Raw genomic sequence first — 18,706 nt, forward strand, 5'->3', positions numbered from 1 at the left:
AATCAAATCCATTACCTGGTTATTGATTTCTCTTTGCCAGACTGATCCTGTAGAATACTTATAAAGCCTTTGACATTGAGACGTTTGGCCAAAGATATTGGATTAGACTAAGCAAAAGCTAAGCTTCTCATGTAATCTCTCATATTTCATTTATATGTGATTTATGCCTTTGTCCAGCAGAGGCTTTTTATTGATAAAAATAATAAGATTGAGAATCCCAAAGGAAATCTAATGCCCACCCACTCAAACATGTTTGTGAAGTAAAAATAGTAGGCTTTGCAGGCCTGAGAGAGAATGATGTGATGTGAAGACTGCTTCCTTGTATGAAAAGTATGAAGCTTGCCAAAGATTCTGAAATAAACAAAGCTACTTTGGAAATTAAAATTTTCCTATACTTGAAAATACCAAGTACACAGTTAATGCAGTACACTGGGGAACTGACTGAAAGGCTTCTGAAATAGGTTTTTCTTTGCAGAATAAATGAAAGCAACTTTTTTCTTTCAACTTCCTATATTAGCTCAGTTTGATAAAACATCTTAACAAATGTCTAGTCTGCTAAATGCAATGTCTTACATAAAGGCAGTTAGATGACTGAAAATTAATAGTGTCACTCAAAAGACGTTTCTAACCATTGTCAAATTTATTACGTAAGCTGGTAACTGAAGGCTTTGTTGAAATATACGAGAATCCAAGATTCTCTAAGAAACTAAGTCATTATACCTTTGCAATACAAATGCTGTTCAAAAGTCCTAAGCAAAATGTAGCAGACTGTCTTGCATTCAATATCAATAGTAATAAAAGGCTGTGTAAAAAAAATAGTTATGAATAGTAATAAAAGGATAAATAAAAACACCTGTTCCTGCAGTGAACCCTGAATTATTTTTAAAGCCTGTATTTCAAGGCACAAGTCAGAACAATTCTATTCCACTGATAGCCAGAGACCTTTGCGATTACAATGAGTCTTGCAACTCTTTCCTATGATAATGCTTAGAGCAGAGTTAGTAGCTTTTAAGTCTCAGCCTTGTATAAGGTGGAACTCAGCATTTGCTGACTCTTCTGGAAGTAGAGAACAAACCGGAAGCATAGTACAGAGCAATACAGTGCCTACGCTGTGAATTATCTGGGAGGCCTAGGGTCTGTATAGGCAAATTAGGGATTGGGCAGTAATTCCATGAAAACCCACACAATTCTTTAGCATCACCAGAAAAACAAATCTGGAGCACAATAAATGGGAGGGTACCTGAGCACATCACAGCTGAAACTTTTCCATAATGGAATCTGAAAGAGTCCCTGATGGAGCTGAATTCTCAGTCTGTTTCTTCCTTGACATCTCAGAGAACTTCCTTTGATCCTGAGTGGGTTAACAGGTATGGTGTTACTTTAGCATGACTGTTGACCCAGCCTGGGTAGTGGCTCTAAGGGACAGGTGGTAACAAAAAACATCACTTCAGAATCACTGACTCCAAACCTTTCCTCCTGTTGGCAGATTTTTTTAAAGAGCCTAAAAGTGTATGTCAAGGTCTTGAATTAGAACAAGCCTCCAGTAGCATAGCCAAATCACACAACTCGATGTTAAATTACAGCTTCCATACACAAATGCTGCTGTATTTAACTAAAACTAACAAACATTAGCTTGTAGCAACATTTTGTAGATCCTGGAATCATAACTTAAGCAGTAACTGTTTGAGCTAGAAGTCTCCTAGTCTCACCAAATAAGAGCAGCATCAATATTTGAAAGTCAGTACATTAAACAAAATGGCATAATAGATAATTCCTGTTTCTTCTCATAGAAATAAAAATAAATCTAAGACTGGCATTAGGAATTATTAAAGTGTGAGGAAGAATATATTTGATTTCAGTAGAATTTTTAAAATTATCTTGTTCTTGTGACTAAAGAACATAGTCACTCAATATGTCATCAAATTCTTTTCATTTGCTGAGGCTTCATGGGCATGTATAGTTTTAGTTATTCAAAAAATATTCTTTGCGATATGTAAGCAAACAGAAAGCAGCAATTTTCTGTGTCAGATTGTCCGTTTGACTCTTCGTACCCTGCAGATGTTTCTCAACACACACTGATGTATGAAAATATTATAACTGGCAAGAAGATTGGTGTGGATCGACACATCGACATCTACCAGCAATGGAACCCTCCTCAACAGTTCAGTCCATAGGGAGCAAAGAGCTGCAGAGGTGGGGGATGAAGAAAGCAGCATGCTCCCTGCTTGTAATTCACCTTGATAATCAAAGCACTACAGGCTCTCAAACTACAAAAGAGTGTCCACTGTGAAATTCTGAAATTGTACATGTACCTGCCAACCTGTCAAGTCTGATTTTTGCTCCTCAGCTTTTCCCTCCTCCTCCAAGCGCGAGTCCTCTGAGACACTGTGAGCAATGAGCAGTGTCAGGTTCTGCCTGTTACCTCTGAACAACTGATCGTGGCTGGCTTGAAATCTGGTCTGCCTCTCCTTTCTGGGAATGCCTTCCCTCCTGAATTTTGCCCTTCTCTCCCATCACTCCTCAGAGGTTTCTCTGCACCCTCCCTCCATTTCTGGATTACTGTTCTGCTGGGCTTTACAAGTCTATCTTTTTCTCCACATTGAAATCTATCTCTGGAGAGTTTCTTCACAAGCCCAAATGATGACGTGATAAAAAAAGTTAAAATCATGTAAAAAATAAAATCAGGGACTTAACTGAGCAAGAATTCATTGCAGTTTCTCAGTTTATTCTGGCTTCAATTCTGCTCAGGAATTTATTTTTTTTTAACCTTAAAAGTTTTTGTACAATGAAGAAATCACTTCCACTCTGACAGAGTCTTATTTCCACGATTTCATATTTATCAATTGCTGCTCTTTAAAACTTTGAGGAAAATATCACTAACCTGGCCCCCTTCATTCAAGGTTGTCAGCAACATTTTGGACTTAGACTCAAGAGGCCACCATGGTGCTCAGTCACCCACAGCACTGCAGCTTTTAAGCCTGGAAGATGTTCTTGAGCATCCAACTGGATGATCAGTAGTGATTTTGTGCTGCTCAGCTTTACGCAGCTGGAAGAGACCTTGGTTTTAGAGACAGGTGCTTAGAGCTTTCTGCAGACCAAGTGTTCATAAGTGTTTCATTGCTGACCATCCATAACCCCTCAGTCACCTAGGGGGCATCAAAATCATTGCCCTCCCATAGCCTGCTCTGATGTGCTACAGAATTCCCCTAAAAGCTTGTTATGTAAATTCAAGCCCGCCTGGAGTTTTTATTCCCTCCGCAGCCTATTCAACCTCTCTCTGAGTCCTCACATCCGCGCTCTCAATACATTTTACTAATTCCTTCTGCACCCTGTCTCTACAAGGTTGTCTCTCTCATCTATTCATGCATAGATTTTCATCAGGGTAACACCAGCTCCTTCAGCTTCCAGAGGTACAATCTAGAGCTGCTTTCAGAACATGGATTGTTCCAGCCCAACACCTCACCGGCACTTTTTCTAGGATATCAAACATTAACTACCTTTATTTCCAAGATGCTTGATTCACGAATGTACTTACCCTAAGTTGTTTTTTTCCCTCTAATTACTGAGGACACAATACCACCTTCCAGTTTTCCAATAGCAGCAGAACTTAAAAATCCACAAAGTTCAAAGTAACTGCTGTGGCATTTTTTTATATAATAAACAAATTGGTAACAGTTTTGATTTCTTTCCTCAGCAACTCAGAGTTAAAATAGCAACAGAAAGAACATAAGCAATTCAGCGTCTGTCTCAGGTGAACAGGACATTACAAAAGATTTGACAATTTGACAATTTTCAGTGCAAGTTTTAAGTAGTTTTAAGAACCTACAGTTTAGTTTGTACGTCCTTTCAATTCAGAAAGTCACTGTATTCTACAGGCTCAAACAATGCACAAAAAGGGCTACAAACATTTTAGAAGAGTTGACTTGATTAGTATTTATGAACATATTAAGGACATTACGTATTATACCAGCACACATACGGAGCAAGAATACAATATTTTACTGTTCACTGGGATTTTATTGGACATTAACAAACACCTCTGCTATGCTGCACAGCTTGATTCTTTAGCCACCCAGGAAGGTTAGTAATAAAGATAAATAAATCTAGTACATGCCCTGAAATATCTTAGTGTAATTAGAGTATGATTCTTAAAGGTGTGGCATTAACATCCTCAGCTTATTCTGGAAACTGGCAGAAGATGCAGATTTTTGTCTGCTATTCCAAACATTCAGGCCACCTGGTATCTACAGGTATACTACGCAGCTCTTTCTCCCGCTAGCCAGATTTCTAACATGAAGCCCGTGTGGATGGCTGTGGCAGAAGTCATTCTAACTCCTTCACACACATAAAATGCAAGTTGGAAAATAGTCCTGATTTTTTCAACAGCGACAGGAACTTGCAACAACTAATTCATCTGCAAAGTATTATTCAGCCAGAACAGAGTAAAAACACTGTTTGGTTTTGCAGTTTGACCAGCTGTCACCTGAGCTTCAAAAGGGAAGCACTGTTCTCCTCCCTCCTTCCAGCTGCTGCACTCTGTAGACAATGGAGCCTGTTTCAAGTTTTATTTTTATTTTAAAAGCTTTAGGCAAAATTCTACTCTCAGATCTGCAGAGAGCATCACAACAGAGATGTTCTGCTCTCCTCATCTATTGTCCTGGGAGCCGCTGCCATGTGGGGAGAGCACATGGGGGAGTAAGACCTTTTGGACAGACTGAAGAGCACTGAACGCAATGCAAAAAGGTAACTCACCACCAGACTCGGAAGCTTCAGCAAACCACACAACTCTCACCTTGCTGTACTTTGCTCAGATGTGAAGGAGATGCCTCTGTGGTTTTAAGCAAAAAATAATCGTGGAATGAAGCACATTGTCTGTGAGGGGGAAATGAGACTTCTCCATCTAACACCTCTTCAGAAACTCACTGGCTTTTGCCCCAAAGGCTCAATGGCATCATAGCACTTAAGAATATTGTTGTACACATCAGTACTGGGAAAGATTCAAATGACAATCCTCATCACTATTAAGTATTAATCAGTCAGCAAGGTCCAGAGCCCAAAATATAACTTTGCTGGTTTATTGTATACAGATAAGCTCCTGCTACCACCCCATATGCTCTCATTGCTCTTGGTGAAGCTGAGGATATATAAACCCAACGGCACCTTTAGCATGAAGATGACAGATCCTCACAGCTACCAGTGAGACTTGCAACTTTACCTCTCTTTACTGTGGTGGCACAAACACAACCATGAGAAAGACCCTTGTTCAAGTAATATTACACTGCGAACATGTAAAAATGGGTTTCTGGGATTTCAAGTCATTTGTGTGTGCAGAAGCATCAGTTAAATTCACATCATAGTTCTAGATTTGCTTCTCCTCAAATTACTAGCACACTCAATGTCAGCATGTGGATTATTCTGATGCTCTCTAAAGATGGTTTGAAAGTAGACTTGCATGTATGACTGTGCATACACACACTTGCTGAGGCTAACGCATAGGATGTTTCTCAGACCAGAGGCAGAGATTGTTCTAAACCTGATTTTACAGATAGGGAGAAGAAACATAAAGGAGAAATGATCTAACAGGGGACAAAAAGGAAAGAACGTGTAAGTGTGGAAGTTCTACCCAGATTTCTGGATCACAATTTAATAGCCCAGTGTGACAAAAATATTTTTCTGTCAACTTTTGGATGAATATAATTTGAAATCTTTAAACCTGGAACAAAACTAGAGGCTATCTACATTTGATTGCAGAAAAACAATCTATGAGAACTTTCCATTTTTGTTTTTGCTTCTGGAACACCTGATATATAGTAGTGCTCTACTTAAAAAAAAAAGTATGATTAAATGTATTCTTCCACATTATATATATTTTATCCAGTAACAGAAAGCAATATTTTAACAGCACTGCTTTTGAATCACTCCAGAGCATTCAGCAGGAGTCAATTTATACTGCAAGAGAATAATGATGTACCTCAACTCATTTTAATTTCAATAATTGAATGAGAAATAGGAAAGCCTATTGAAAGAACTGTATTCTGGTCAAAGACTAATGAGAAAATAGTTTTGAGTCTCTGAGTCAGCGGGTGTCATGGTAACAATGCATTATCGAAATCTGATTAGCATGCCCAGCAGCTTTACAAGTGATAACATACTCTTCTAATTGTATTTTCCTTTCTTTCCCTGTGATGAGTTTTATATTCATGACAGGTAAGAGGTAAGGCAGCATTCTGTTTATCCGCAAGTTACACTTTAGATGTCCAGCATGCTCACAAACTCTGAGCAACCTGTCATTCAGTAATAGAAAAATTTTCCTACCATCTTCAAATAAGAAGCTGAGCCTTCCATTTCTCTCCTCCTGTTTTACATGTAGTTAAGGCAAATATTATTCTCTTAAATATATAAAATTATTTCTAAGAATGTACACATGAAAAAGCAAACACTGAACCACAAGCATCTTAAGAAGATGCCACAAAAGAGTAAGTTCATGTTTAATTCATACCAGAAAGTATGATGCATGTTCTTGAGGTTTTGAAAACAGGGAGGGGACTTTCTTGTGTTTAGAGGAAAGTGTGTGCATTTGACAACTCATTACAGTATCAGAAATTGGGAGGAACCATGAAATTATATAGTATACTTTTCCTTCTCATGAAGGAAGGAGCTAATATTGCTTCAAAAATAAATACAATGAAAATACAAGATTGGAGGTTCAATAATGCTCTTTTTATAAGTGAGCCTCAGGTGAGTAACTGGGCAGACCTTTATTATATTAACTGTAAAGAACTCTATTACAACTACAGCCTCACAAATCTGATGCAAAATCACTTTAACTCGGTCTTAACAAATGGATTTATTTTTTTTTTCTTGAGAGAGTAAAATGGCATTCTATTCTTCAACAGAACGACCAAGAAATCTACTTCACATTTGGCCTATTTCCATGACCCTTGCAGCCTAAATATGTTTTTATTTTCAATGTTCACTTTAATTTATTAATTCAGCTTCAAATCTGTATAAAGAGAAATAAGGAAAGCTTATATTCTTATTGTCTAGGTAAACTTGAATACTCATAGTCATATGACAAATAATGCCTAATACAAGAAATCAACTTTCCTATATTATTAATAATGGAACTGTGTTTGTTATAGCACATGAACACACAGAAAATGAATACAGTGATATCTAAAAAGCTTATTACTCCTTGTTACGTGCACCGACATGTGGACAAAGTTTAAGATGTACAAAATACTAAAACCAATCAATCTTAAGTCAACACACTGAAAGCCAGAGGAACATTTATCTACATGTTTGGAAATTCAGCAGAGAGTGCAGGGTTACACTGAGAATAGAAAGTCATCAAAGCAGGCCAGTGAACAAAGAAAGAGCAAACAAGCACTCCCCAGAAGGGATTAGTGCTAGTTCAGGGGACTGTTTGCACTAACCTTGGATGGAAGCAGCAGCCCAAAAGCCAATCACTGTGACCTTCGCCTGTCATGATGATGTTCCCATCAGGAAAAGCCCACATTTTCCAGAGGTGGTCATCACTGCCAGTGACTATAATGTCTTTTTGGGGATGTAAAGCCAAGCTACAACAGGAAAGAAAGGCAGGTTATATTCTGTCTCAGTTCCATTTTATGTGAAATACACAGCAGTGAGATTCATTTAACTCAACAGCTACAGAGGATTCTGATTCTGGAGGGACTGAACAAGCAGCAACGCTTTCCCTGCTCGTAACAATTTAAATATATGCTATGTGGATGAGTTTCTGCTGTTACTGAAGAAAACAAAACACGACTGACTTCTGCGAAACCAGAATTGTTTTCACACTCTGTTGAAGTTCCAGTTGATTAAAACGCTCAAATATGTTTTAAAATACTTTGTTAGATTATGTTCTTACAAACATGCAACAGGATAATATATGAACAAGCAGAACCAATGTGAATCGCTTTTCCCCACACCCAAAATAACTTCAAAAGCCTTGGCTTATCAGCCTGCTGCTGATGGTCGAAGGGAAAAAGGACAAAAGGACTCTTTGCTCCTCCCCCTCCACCCCCCATTGTGTCCACAGATCTAATGTCTCCTACCACCTAGAAATAACTCAAATGATAATTACAGTACAGGAGCTACAATCTTTGCCATCACTTTAGCACCTATTCACTGGGACTAGCTCAGAAAACACATTTCAATTCTATACTCACAATGTGTTACATGTTTTCATTTTTTACTGTGTAGCACACAGGGACATAATAGAAATCATACACTTATCACCCCCCTATACTGAAAAAAACAGTTTATTTTTGATTTTGCAACTGCAGTGCAGCTTAAAATGGATCCAGGGAAGAAAACAAATCTGTTGGAAAGATAACAAGTAGTTTATTTCATATGGATTTAGTTATTAGATTTAAATTATTGTAATGCTTTATTATTTGTTGAATATGAAAAAGTATCTAGGAGATGACTGAAATCCCAGGAGTAGATTATTTCAATAGATTAAATCTGGAGTTCAGAATCAAAATGCAACAATGGGGAGAGGAATCACAACTTGTGTGTGCCCCTATTTCAGTTGTGCATTAGAGCCGACAGTTTGCAGAGAAAAACGCTTATTAAAACAGACTCAGAGTAGAGAGAGACGATGCTAAGCAGCCAAATGTGAAGATAAGAGAGGTCTTAGAAGGCATACTACTATAAAAATCTCTTTTTTAATAGTACCTTTTTCCTGCACTCAAATCATTTCATAAAATTCCTAAACCAGAACCACAGCTTCTACTGTACTGGGAAAAATAATTCCCTCAATCAAATCCATGCTAAAACCCTATTTTTGTCAACTAGATTTTTATCAGAAAACACATCTATTCTTGCAGTTTAAGGCACAGTCTAGGAAGACTCCTACAGATTCATCAGTTCAATTCATCTGCTCGACCAAGGAGCTTGGTTTTTACTCATTCTCTAGTTCCTTAGAGGGGAAAAAAATGTTTTCTATCTTTGCCTAGAGAAGAAAAACTTCCTTTGCATTTATAGGGAGAAAAGAGAAGGGTGGAACAATGCTATTTAAATTCTCCAGAGATGCACAGAGAGCAATTGTATCACTTAGATTGGCCACAACAGATATCTAGAAGAGCAAGGAAGAAATAGAGATAAAAGGAGAAAATTAAAGGCTGAAAGAAGGCACGCCAGTGGCCTGCAAATTACAGGACGAGAACAACTCCCCCAGACTCCCTCTACTATCAGAGACCACTGACGCTCCAAAAATCCCAACATAACACTGTTTTCTGCAGCATACATAGGCACATAGCATTGCTATTCTGGGGACTGCTAAAAAGGAGGCCAGCTTCACAGAAAAATGAGCAGGCTAATAATTATAAAGATTAATCCATCAGGGCTGCTACACACTTCTTTCTGCCACTAAAACATAGAGGACCTTCGTTGCTGACATGCATCTGGCTGTGCAGCACACAGAAGTGAGACCAGTGCAGGAGCATCTTTTACTTGCTGGCAACAAGGTCCTGGGCTCCTCTGGCTGTAGCAAGGGAAAAAGAAACAGAAGTGGATTCAGGAAGACCAGCGAGGGAGGAGAAGATGCCTGCTGCAAAACCACTGACAGCACGTGCTGCTGCAGGAAGCTTAATCACCGATTCTGGCTTGTCTATGGTGCAGTTAAAAGGCTGGATTTTTCTGGTTTGGTAACAACTTTATCTTTGTGTTACTGGGAGAAAACAAACAAGCAAACAGTGTCGTACACACAGAGCTAACATTTTTCTCTTAATCTATTTCAGATACTTCAGATACCCTCCACTTTTTCCCTCCAGATATTTCTGCTGTTGAGTACATGCCTGCTGTGAAGACTTTCCATCAGTTCTTTCTTACATCCTTCCTAAGTATCTGCCTTCTTGTTCCCAAGATGTGTTATGCAGCCTTACTTACACCACCTTCAGTTCACCTTTCATTCAAAGCAAAGCTAATCTGGTTTCCTGCAGATCCTGACTCGCTTTCTGAGCAGTTCTTAACCTCCGGCTTGGCCATAGCTGCCTACAGATGTGAACTGTGCTGTTGTTCATCGTGCTTCAGCTCCCAGGAACATTTTTCCTGTCCTTACGCCTCCCTACACACTTCCAGTCCAACTTTTGCAACGTCCAAACTTCTTCTGTGACGACAGATTCCTAAAGAGCTTTGAGACAATCCATTAAGTGAATTTCATATGGAAGAAAATATCTTGCCATCAGAACGGAGCCTGCAAGTTTATTTTTCACAGGCTTTTAATTGTAGAGCTCTTGCAAAATGCTGCTGCTGTCCAGTGTTTTTTTTCCTCCATGCCATTTTTACAGGCATGCAGTGAACACTATTTAATTAACAGCAAATGTGTGACATAACCACTGTCGAGCTGCTTCTGAGAAAGGGAAGCCCATTCATCCAAAAGGCGTTCTATATGCAACATTAATTAGGCACCCTTGTCTTCATTTCTGGCAATCCAGCATTGTATAGATTTTTGCTTCATCTCTGTTCACAGGGTCTAATTATTTCCAGCACAGAAGACTTTGGGTAGATTGGAATGAAAATCAATAATGGAACATGTGTGATAGGAACATTAGTTTTCTCTTCCTCCTCCTCTGGGATAGAAGTAGGATCAGAGGAGACTCAGCCAAGAAAAAAAAAAAAACAAAAAAAAACCCCACACAACCAAAAAAACCTCTCAGAGATTTGCTGCTGTTGAGTATATCAATACCCATGTTTACACAACTCATTCTGGCATTATAAGACATTCTCATCTCTTCAGCACTTGCCATGGTAGATATATAGCGCTCCTAGTAATTTGCTTTCAAAACAATCATCGATTATTTTAATTTATTTTGACTGAACCATAAATAAAAATATGGTATCTTCAGATACAAAATACTTTCTGTCTCTGCGTGCACTACATTTGATCATTTCACACATATAAAATCAACTTCCAGGTTAAAAAGTGTTAAATCCAAAGCTGTTTGCATAACCTTAACTGTGTGCTTGTTTTGATAAAAACACCAACTACACTGCACTGAGGCAGGGGAGATTTTAGTTAGATGTAAAGGAAAACTTCCTGGCAATAAGGTTACAGGCATCTGCCATCATTACCCTGTTCTTAAAGCTCTCAGCACACCTATCCCATATAACCTAGATAGATTACTTCCATCATGGTTAGGAGAACGGACTGGCTGGCGTCTTGAGGTTCCTTCAAGTCCTAAGGTAGCAATGTTCCTACTGAGCCCCGGTTCATTTGATGCCCAAAATAGACCATGCTTACATGTGAAGGGCAATTATAAAACAAACGGGAGCATCACCTCAAATCTTTGCTAAGGCTTAACAGTAGTTAAATCCAGTTGCACAGATGCCCGACAGTAAGGCATACAAAAGCTCTTATAATTTTAAAATAATTTTAGTGGATAAAATATATTTTACAAAATCACCAAATACTCAGCTTTTACTAGCTACCTACAGCTCTCGGTAGATTGCAGGAACAGGAGTCGTCCAGAACTAAAAAAACCTAACCTAGTCTCAAAACTAGATACTCTGAGAATGAATATTGCAAAATTGATGACCAGCTTAGAGCTCTTTAAGCGACTTATCTAGCCTCACCCAATTGCTCTGTGGCAGAAATAAGGACAAAATCCAGTTTTCTATGGTTTCACATATAGAAGTTATACAGAAAAGTATGTTCTCAATATAGACAGCATTTAGCTGCCAAATTCTAACACAGCATTGTACTGAATATCACTTGCAATACGTAATTTTTAGAACCTCGTGATTTGATCAAGTTTATTTGCATTCCCGGATACTGGCAAAGAGGATTGTTGTTAATGCCAGCAGCTGCTTTCAGACCAGAAAGCTCTTCTGCTGCACTTCCTGCTCCAAAATACGACAGCAGCAGAGCTCCTCCAAGATTAAAATACCAAACACATTTTTCTTGGTCACAGAAACATTTTAGTTAACATTTTCTTATACAAAAGTTCAGCCTTACTCAGATATCTAGCACAGGAAAATTTGGTCCGAGTGGTTACATTTCAGTGAAGTTATAAATTACTGAAAACCTCAGGTTTATAACAGAAACTGTTGGGAAATTGCAGATATTTCTTCCTCTACCCTCAGGCTCTCTAGGTGAGTTGGAATGGAAAAGCAGAGCGGGTTTTGAAGGCAAGGACAAAACACACACTGAATTCTAGAAGATGGCTACCGATGATGGCCTCAAACAAGACCAAGTATGTGCCTAAACACAAGGGCATCAACAGCCCTACAGTGATATCGTTTGCATGTATACACTTAATTATATTGCTGGACTCTGTCTTAAAAAAAAAATAAAAATCCAAAGAACTTGTAAAAGCTGAAACAGTATTCCAGTCCCAGTTTTGCTGGTCACCAGGCCAGTCGCACTGAGACCCAAGACAAGTTAACCAAACCATTAGGAACACTTTCTGTAGCAATGGATGAGCAGATTGCACATCCTAAGCCATGTTTTTCTACCTCCTGTAGTTGTAACAGCTCTTGAGGTAACACTCACCACCCCCCAGGTAGGTCCCAGGTGTGGCTGCTGCATGTGGAAGTCCTCACCTCTGCAATCACACTCCAACGATCTAATTATAATCAAAGTAAAGCTCTAAAATTACAACAAGTAAAGAGGTAGGAGACCACACAAACAAAAAAAAATATTCAGCTCAATGGAATGGCCAATTATTACCTCATGATGGACTGGCACTCGTGAAGATCCCTTCGCTTTCTCTGCATGAGCAGAAAGGGAATGACAGGAAAAAAGCAATTAATCCCTTTGCTTGCCACATCTTTGGGCATCTTCCTCCATTTTCCTCCTTTTCTACGTAATGGTGGTGTGGTGGGGGTGAAAAATTAGAAAGAGTAAAAGCAAACTGAAGCATTTTGTACAGGGTGTAAGCAGGGAGGTGCTGCCAGCAGGGCAGCTGCAGCACCCGCTTCTGCCAGGAGAGGCGGGGCTGCCCCACAGCAGGCAGAGCTGGTTCCAGCCGTTCACACCATCTGCCACAGGATTGGGTGGAGCCTGTCAGCAACACTGGTGGCACCTCTGGAAAAAAATATTAAAGAAAGGGAAGAAAATGTTGGAAAAAGAGGAGGAGGGAACAAAAAGTGAGAAACGCCAAGGTCAGAGAAGCAGGAGAAAGAGCGCCATGGCACTAGAGCAGGGTATTGCCTGCAGCAACCCCATGCTGGAGCAGGTTTTCCTGACAGGAATTGTGGCCCATGGAGAGCCCACACTGGTGCAGACTGTTCCTCAAGGACCGCAGCTGTGGGGAGAGCCCACACCAGAGCCGGGGAAAAGCCTAAGGAGGAAGGAGCAACAGAGAGAAACTCATGGAAGGGTCGAGGGGTCTGCAGTGAAGGAGTGGAGCTGGAGAGCGAGGCTGGAAGGAAAGGTACTGCTTTCATGTTTGTTTCTCACTATTCAAATCTATTTTAATTGGCAATAAAGGAAATTAATTTTCTCCAAGTCAAGTCTGTTTTGCCCATGACAGTAATTGGTCTTTTATTTATCTCAAGCCACGTGCTTTCTCAGCCCATTTTCTCTTCCTGCCCTGCTGAGGAAGGGGAGCAAGCAGCTGGGTGGGCATTTGGCCCTCAGCTAAGATTAACCCACCAATAAATTAAAACCAAAACCATCACAAAAGTCCAATCAATCATTTTGCCCACTACAATTTATCCTAATATGTCATCTTTGAACAACATCTCTCTAATATAGTTATTTCTGCCACCTTTTTATCTTGGCTTGAGTTATCCACTCTCACATGCCAGTGTACTTCAGCAATAATTATAACCCTGACATTTAATTCAGGGTTTTATTATGCAAAGGTAGCATAACTGAAAAGCTTTGCATTCCTGTTTGAGGTCTTATAAATTTATCTTTTCATGACAAAAATCGAAGAGGGAAAATGCTTTCAAAAAAGAAAACAAAAAAGGATAAAGCAAAAAAATCACAAACCACAAAAAGAACATAAATAGGGGAAAATACTCATAGCACAAAGCTCATCTTTTGTTTCATTTATGTAAATACCTATCTGGAAGTCAGCGATAGATCTCACTCACAAAAACACTTAAAAAATCTCAATCCTGTCCAGTGAAATTCCTGGCTGCTTCCCAAGCTCCTATGACCCAGGATCTGGGAGGGAGAAAACTAGCTAGGATCTCAACATACCTAAAGTTTACCAAGACTCCCTAGCAGATCTTCATACACCTTTGAAAATAATTAGAAAATAGTCTTCCAGAAACTTGACCCCATATCTCTAAAAGGCCAAAAGACTCCATAATTTAGTGCTAGCTTCTGTACTTACTCTATTCACCATGCACACAAAGTCTTCAATCTTAGCTGTACAGCAATACCAACCATATTTATTCTTGTGAAGTGGAATAAATTCACACTGTTAACTTGCCAAAACCAGCTCTCCTCTCAACAAAAAACAACTTCAGAAAGTGAACATGCAATACAACATACAATGCCTCCACAAATAATTGTACTAAACACATTGTTACAACTCACAGATACAGACACAGTTGTAGTGACAAATTAATAAAGTTCATTTTGTGATGCTCTTTGATCACTTTCTGTTTATCCACTCCGTATGCAATTATGAAAACGCATTAATTTGTATTAGTCAAGTGTTGTAACCTACCTAGGTTTTACCACATCAGATCTGATTATGTATATGCAGGTGAGTCCAAAATCATTTTATTCTTAACGAAGTTTGGCCCTAGATCAAGTCTTAGAAAAATTCAAAACTATCCTGTTGATCTGCATGTGTTTTATTTATGTCTCAATCTTTGAAGATATATGCACATTCCTGAATTACACGCTGCCACGAGTCCTGATGATTTCACAGCGTATTAACTTAAAAACATACATAATCCTTTTCAAGATAGAGTTCTTAATCAGATCAGAGAAAGAGGATTTTTCTAGAACCTATATAATAACATGCAAATTGTTTATGTCATTATAGTCTTGTGTACTGTGAACCTCTGCAACCTAATGTTAAGCCTTTTATCTAAACTGCTTGTAAATAACAACCAGCATGAATCTAATTCACTTCTTAGAGAATCTTTATTTATTCATTCCTTCCTTTTGCCTACAAGGTTGTTGATAATTAAGCAATTTTTTTTTTTTTTGGCCAGCAGTAGTCTACAATGTCAGCTGATACACATTACAGAAACAGTGCATTTCTAACCTGCCTTAAACCATAGCAGCAGGCAACTAACAGATCTCCACCTTACTCCACAGAGAAGGCCACTGTGTTTATTTTCAGTCTGCAGAATCTATTGTTTGGGGGTATTTTATTTTATTTAAGTTGTCATAGCAGTTTAGATGATGACAAATCTAAAACAAACAGATCAAATAGTTTGGGGTATTTTTGGTAAGACCGAGGGTGCTTTTAAAACAGCCAACTAAGTCATTCCCTGTGATTCCAGTAGCTCTTATTTAAAATAAATCAATTTTGCAAGCTTAGTCAACTTACTAGGTATCCAGCATACTTTAAGAAGTAATTAAATCAACAAGAGAGAGAATGAAAGTTGTAACAAACAAGTAGATGCAATTAACGTGTTAAAACATTGACGTCCATTCCAAATATCTTCCCTCTGAAATGAAAGCTGTACTTCTTCGCCTGAAGTGATTTATACCATGATTCATACTGCCCATCACCACGTAACTGATCTTTTACTGTCAGTTCCTTTATGAAATATGCTACATCACTTTCTTTTAGGGAAAGGCAGTCCCATATGAGTATTAAATTACAGCATTCTCAAAGGTATTAAAACAGGATTAGCTTAGATCTGCCCAGTCTTGAAGGCAATTCTGAAAGGGATCATAGCTCACAGGACAACTCTCTAGGGCAGCAGGGAAGAGCCTATAGATAACCAGGGTTAGACCATGCGCACACCTTGGCAAAGGAACAGCTCAAACATTTTTACACTGCACCTCTGGTTGTGAACCACTTCACAGGCAGAGAAGCAAAGGGTAAGGCAGTGTAGGCAAACTTGCATAAAACTTTCCCTATTCAATGTATAATTGTTGCCTATTGTTTGACCTGTGCATTAGATACTTGTTGGGTACTGAGATAGCGGCTTGTCTTCCTTCGTAATGAAGGACAAACTGCTTTTCTAAAAGGCAATTTTAGCTTGACCAGCTTGAAAAGATGCAGATTGCTTTCACAAAAGCTTCTACCTGTGGGCTAGTTGAATTAGTTTTCATCATTACTGTTAGCAATTCCCAGTCTTCTGTTGCATGGCAGCTTTTTCACAGATGATTAGGAGCAGTGTTGTGGTATATAAGAGTTTGCAACAAAAGCTGCTTGAAACTTGCCAGTTGGTAAATTCTGTTAAATTACGAAGGTTGATAAAAGACAATATTCAAAAATACAATTTGCAATTAGAGCAAACTGTCAACTCTCTTTTCTAAATTAATAAGAAACCAAAGCATTAACTCTTCAAGGCCAGTTTTCCTCTTGTGTTTCTTCCTTCTGAAGGCAGGGCAGGGTATTCTGCTCTGTGCTTTATTTCGGTACCGTAATGCTGAAGAATGCTTCCATTAACAGATTAATGGAAACTCTTGTGGGATAAATAGTTTCTTCACAGTTAGGACTAAGAGGAAAAGTTGATTACTATAAATCATGTTCCTCCTCTGACGATCTTTATAAGTGAAAAAATATGTATGAGAGAGAAACGGATTTCAGGTTCAGAAAGGATTACGGTAATTCTCCAGTCCTATCCGTGGTCCGTAAGTTGTAGGCTGCAGACCCTGGGCAGCCTGCCAAGCTCTGTTGAGTAGCTTGTCTGCCCCAACAGTCGCACAGTTTTCCCACTGAAGGGGGCCGTTCAACTTTTCCATGACGATTAAAAAAAAAAAATTCCAAGCTATTTTCTCTACTCTGATCTCCTGCACAGAATTACAGACACATATGCTGAAAGGCATCATCTAGTCCACCTAAGGAAGGATTGTGTAGACTCACCCAATATAGATATGTATAACTTTTCAAGGAAAAGGAGGTTCTACCACACCTCTAGATGGCTTTTTCTGAGGTTCATACTTCAAAAAGCATTTTCTAAACTACAGCTCTCATCACTCTGAATGCAATCTCCATAGATTTCCCTTAACTTGTCTCTCAGAAATATGCAGAACGATTACTCCCTAACTTTTGTCTTAACATCTTCATATATTGGATGGTTGTTACTACATTGTCGTAAATTAGGCAAGCTCAATCCTCTAACTGATCCAGTATTCTAAACTTTTTAAAAAAAAGTCATGACCAAACAGGGATAACAGTATGTCAACTCAGACCTCACTAACCCGAATTTGGAATAATTACCCAGCATTTTAGATGCCACATCCCTCTTCACACATTCCAGAATTACATTTCTCTAGTTTACAACACCAATGCACTGCAGACTTTGTTACCCATTTTCTCTCTTGACATGTATTCCCTATCTTGTACTTGTGTATCTCAATTCTTTTTCCTAAATATATCATATGGCACTTTATTGAATTTCGTCTTGGGGATTTCAGACCATCTCTCCAATTTGCCAAGTTTATTTTGAATTCTGAGCTGATACAGGAAGATATTTGCAACTCCTCACAGCTTGGTGTCATCTGCATATTTTATAAGCTATTCTGTATTCCATCACCCTCGCTGCTAATGAAAATGCTGAACGGAACTGATTTCCTAAGCAAATTCTCAAACTGAAACACAGGCTGCGGAGTTCAACCAAGAGGTTCCTGCGCCCAATCATTGAGTGCATTGGTTTGCACTCAAACTTACCCTTTAGAAAGGCACACAATACGTATTTTAAAACCTTAAATGCAAGAAAAGCCACCATTTGCTCTGCTAAATTGTTGCAATAGTTAATTATGCTCTTTTTAATTTTACAGAACTTTACAATCAAGACAGCTTCACTCTCCAGCTGCATGTTATACTCTGTTTACTATATCAGAGAGAGAATACCCATAGAAAAGATTGACTTATAGGCTTACTGACTGATAGATTCTACCACATCATTCCTTAAAAATTCTATGGATTAAATCTTTACAGACAGTATTAACTGAGGTTAAAAATTCCTTAAATGTTCTGTGAGACTTGAACAAAGTAATGCTGTTTTAGAAGAATCGAGTCATATTTTTTGTTTGCAGTTCATGGCTCTGCTACGGAGTTATGTACAATCACTTGCAGAAAAACATTACTCTACTGGGCAAAGCTAAGCTCTTTAAGACCATGTAATTTCTAGACTATTTGCAATGCAATATTTCGCATGTTTGGCAAATTCTCTCCCCTTCTCTCCCCCCTGCCCCACAATTTGCTGTCCATAGGCATTATGGGGAGCAAAGCAGAAAGCAAAGCTCTTCAATACTGGAAAACAACCTTAGAGAGACCCAGATCCACATTTCTTTACGAAAATTAGAAAAAGGTCTCAGGATTCCCTTCAACTTTCTGCACACACAGCGAAAAACAACTTGGGATAGAAAAAATATGAGACTTCTTCATTCTGCTTTCCCACCCTTCTCTCAGAAAAATGCCATTTATACTATTGTCATCTTAATAGATGCAATAGTTGCAATTAATGCAACATTTAAATTTTGAAACCCCCTCCCCCAAAAAAACCCCGAAAATATTTCGTGTAATGATCATTGACTGCACACAGAATAATAAACTCCATGGTCAAATCTCCGGATTGCTATGTA

General features: G+C 38.7%; 1 protein-coding gene across 1 annotated transcript in view; it reads right to left on the reverse strand.

Annotated features, from left to right (window-relative positions):
• The window catches only part of SPAG16 (sperm associated antigen 16), a 404,854-nt gene that overhangs the window by 196,792 nt on the left and 189,356 nt on the right, over positions 1-18,706 (reverse strand). Inside the window, 1 exon segment of the mRNA XM_075755745.1 lies at positions 7,437-7,580. Within this exon segment, the coding sequence (XP_075611860.1) occupies positions 7,437-7,580 (144 nt within the window).

This window comes from Balearica regulorum, chromosome 6, assembly GCF_011004875.1.
Source record: "Balearica regulorum gibbericeps isolate bBalReg1 chromosome 6, bBalReg1.pri, whole genome shotgun sequence".
NCBI classification, from domain to species: Eukaryota; Metazoa; Chordata; class Aves; order Gruiformes; family Gruidae; genus Balearica; species Balearica regulorum.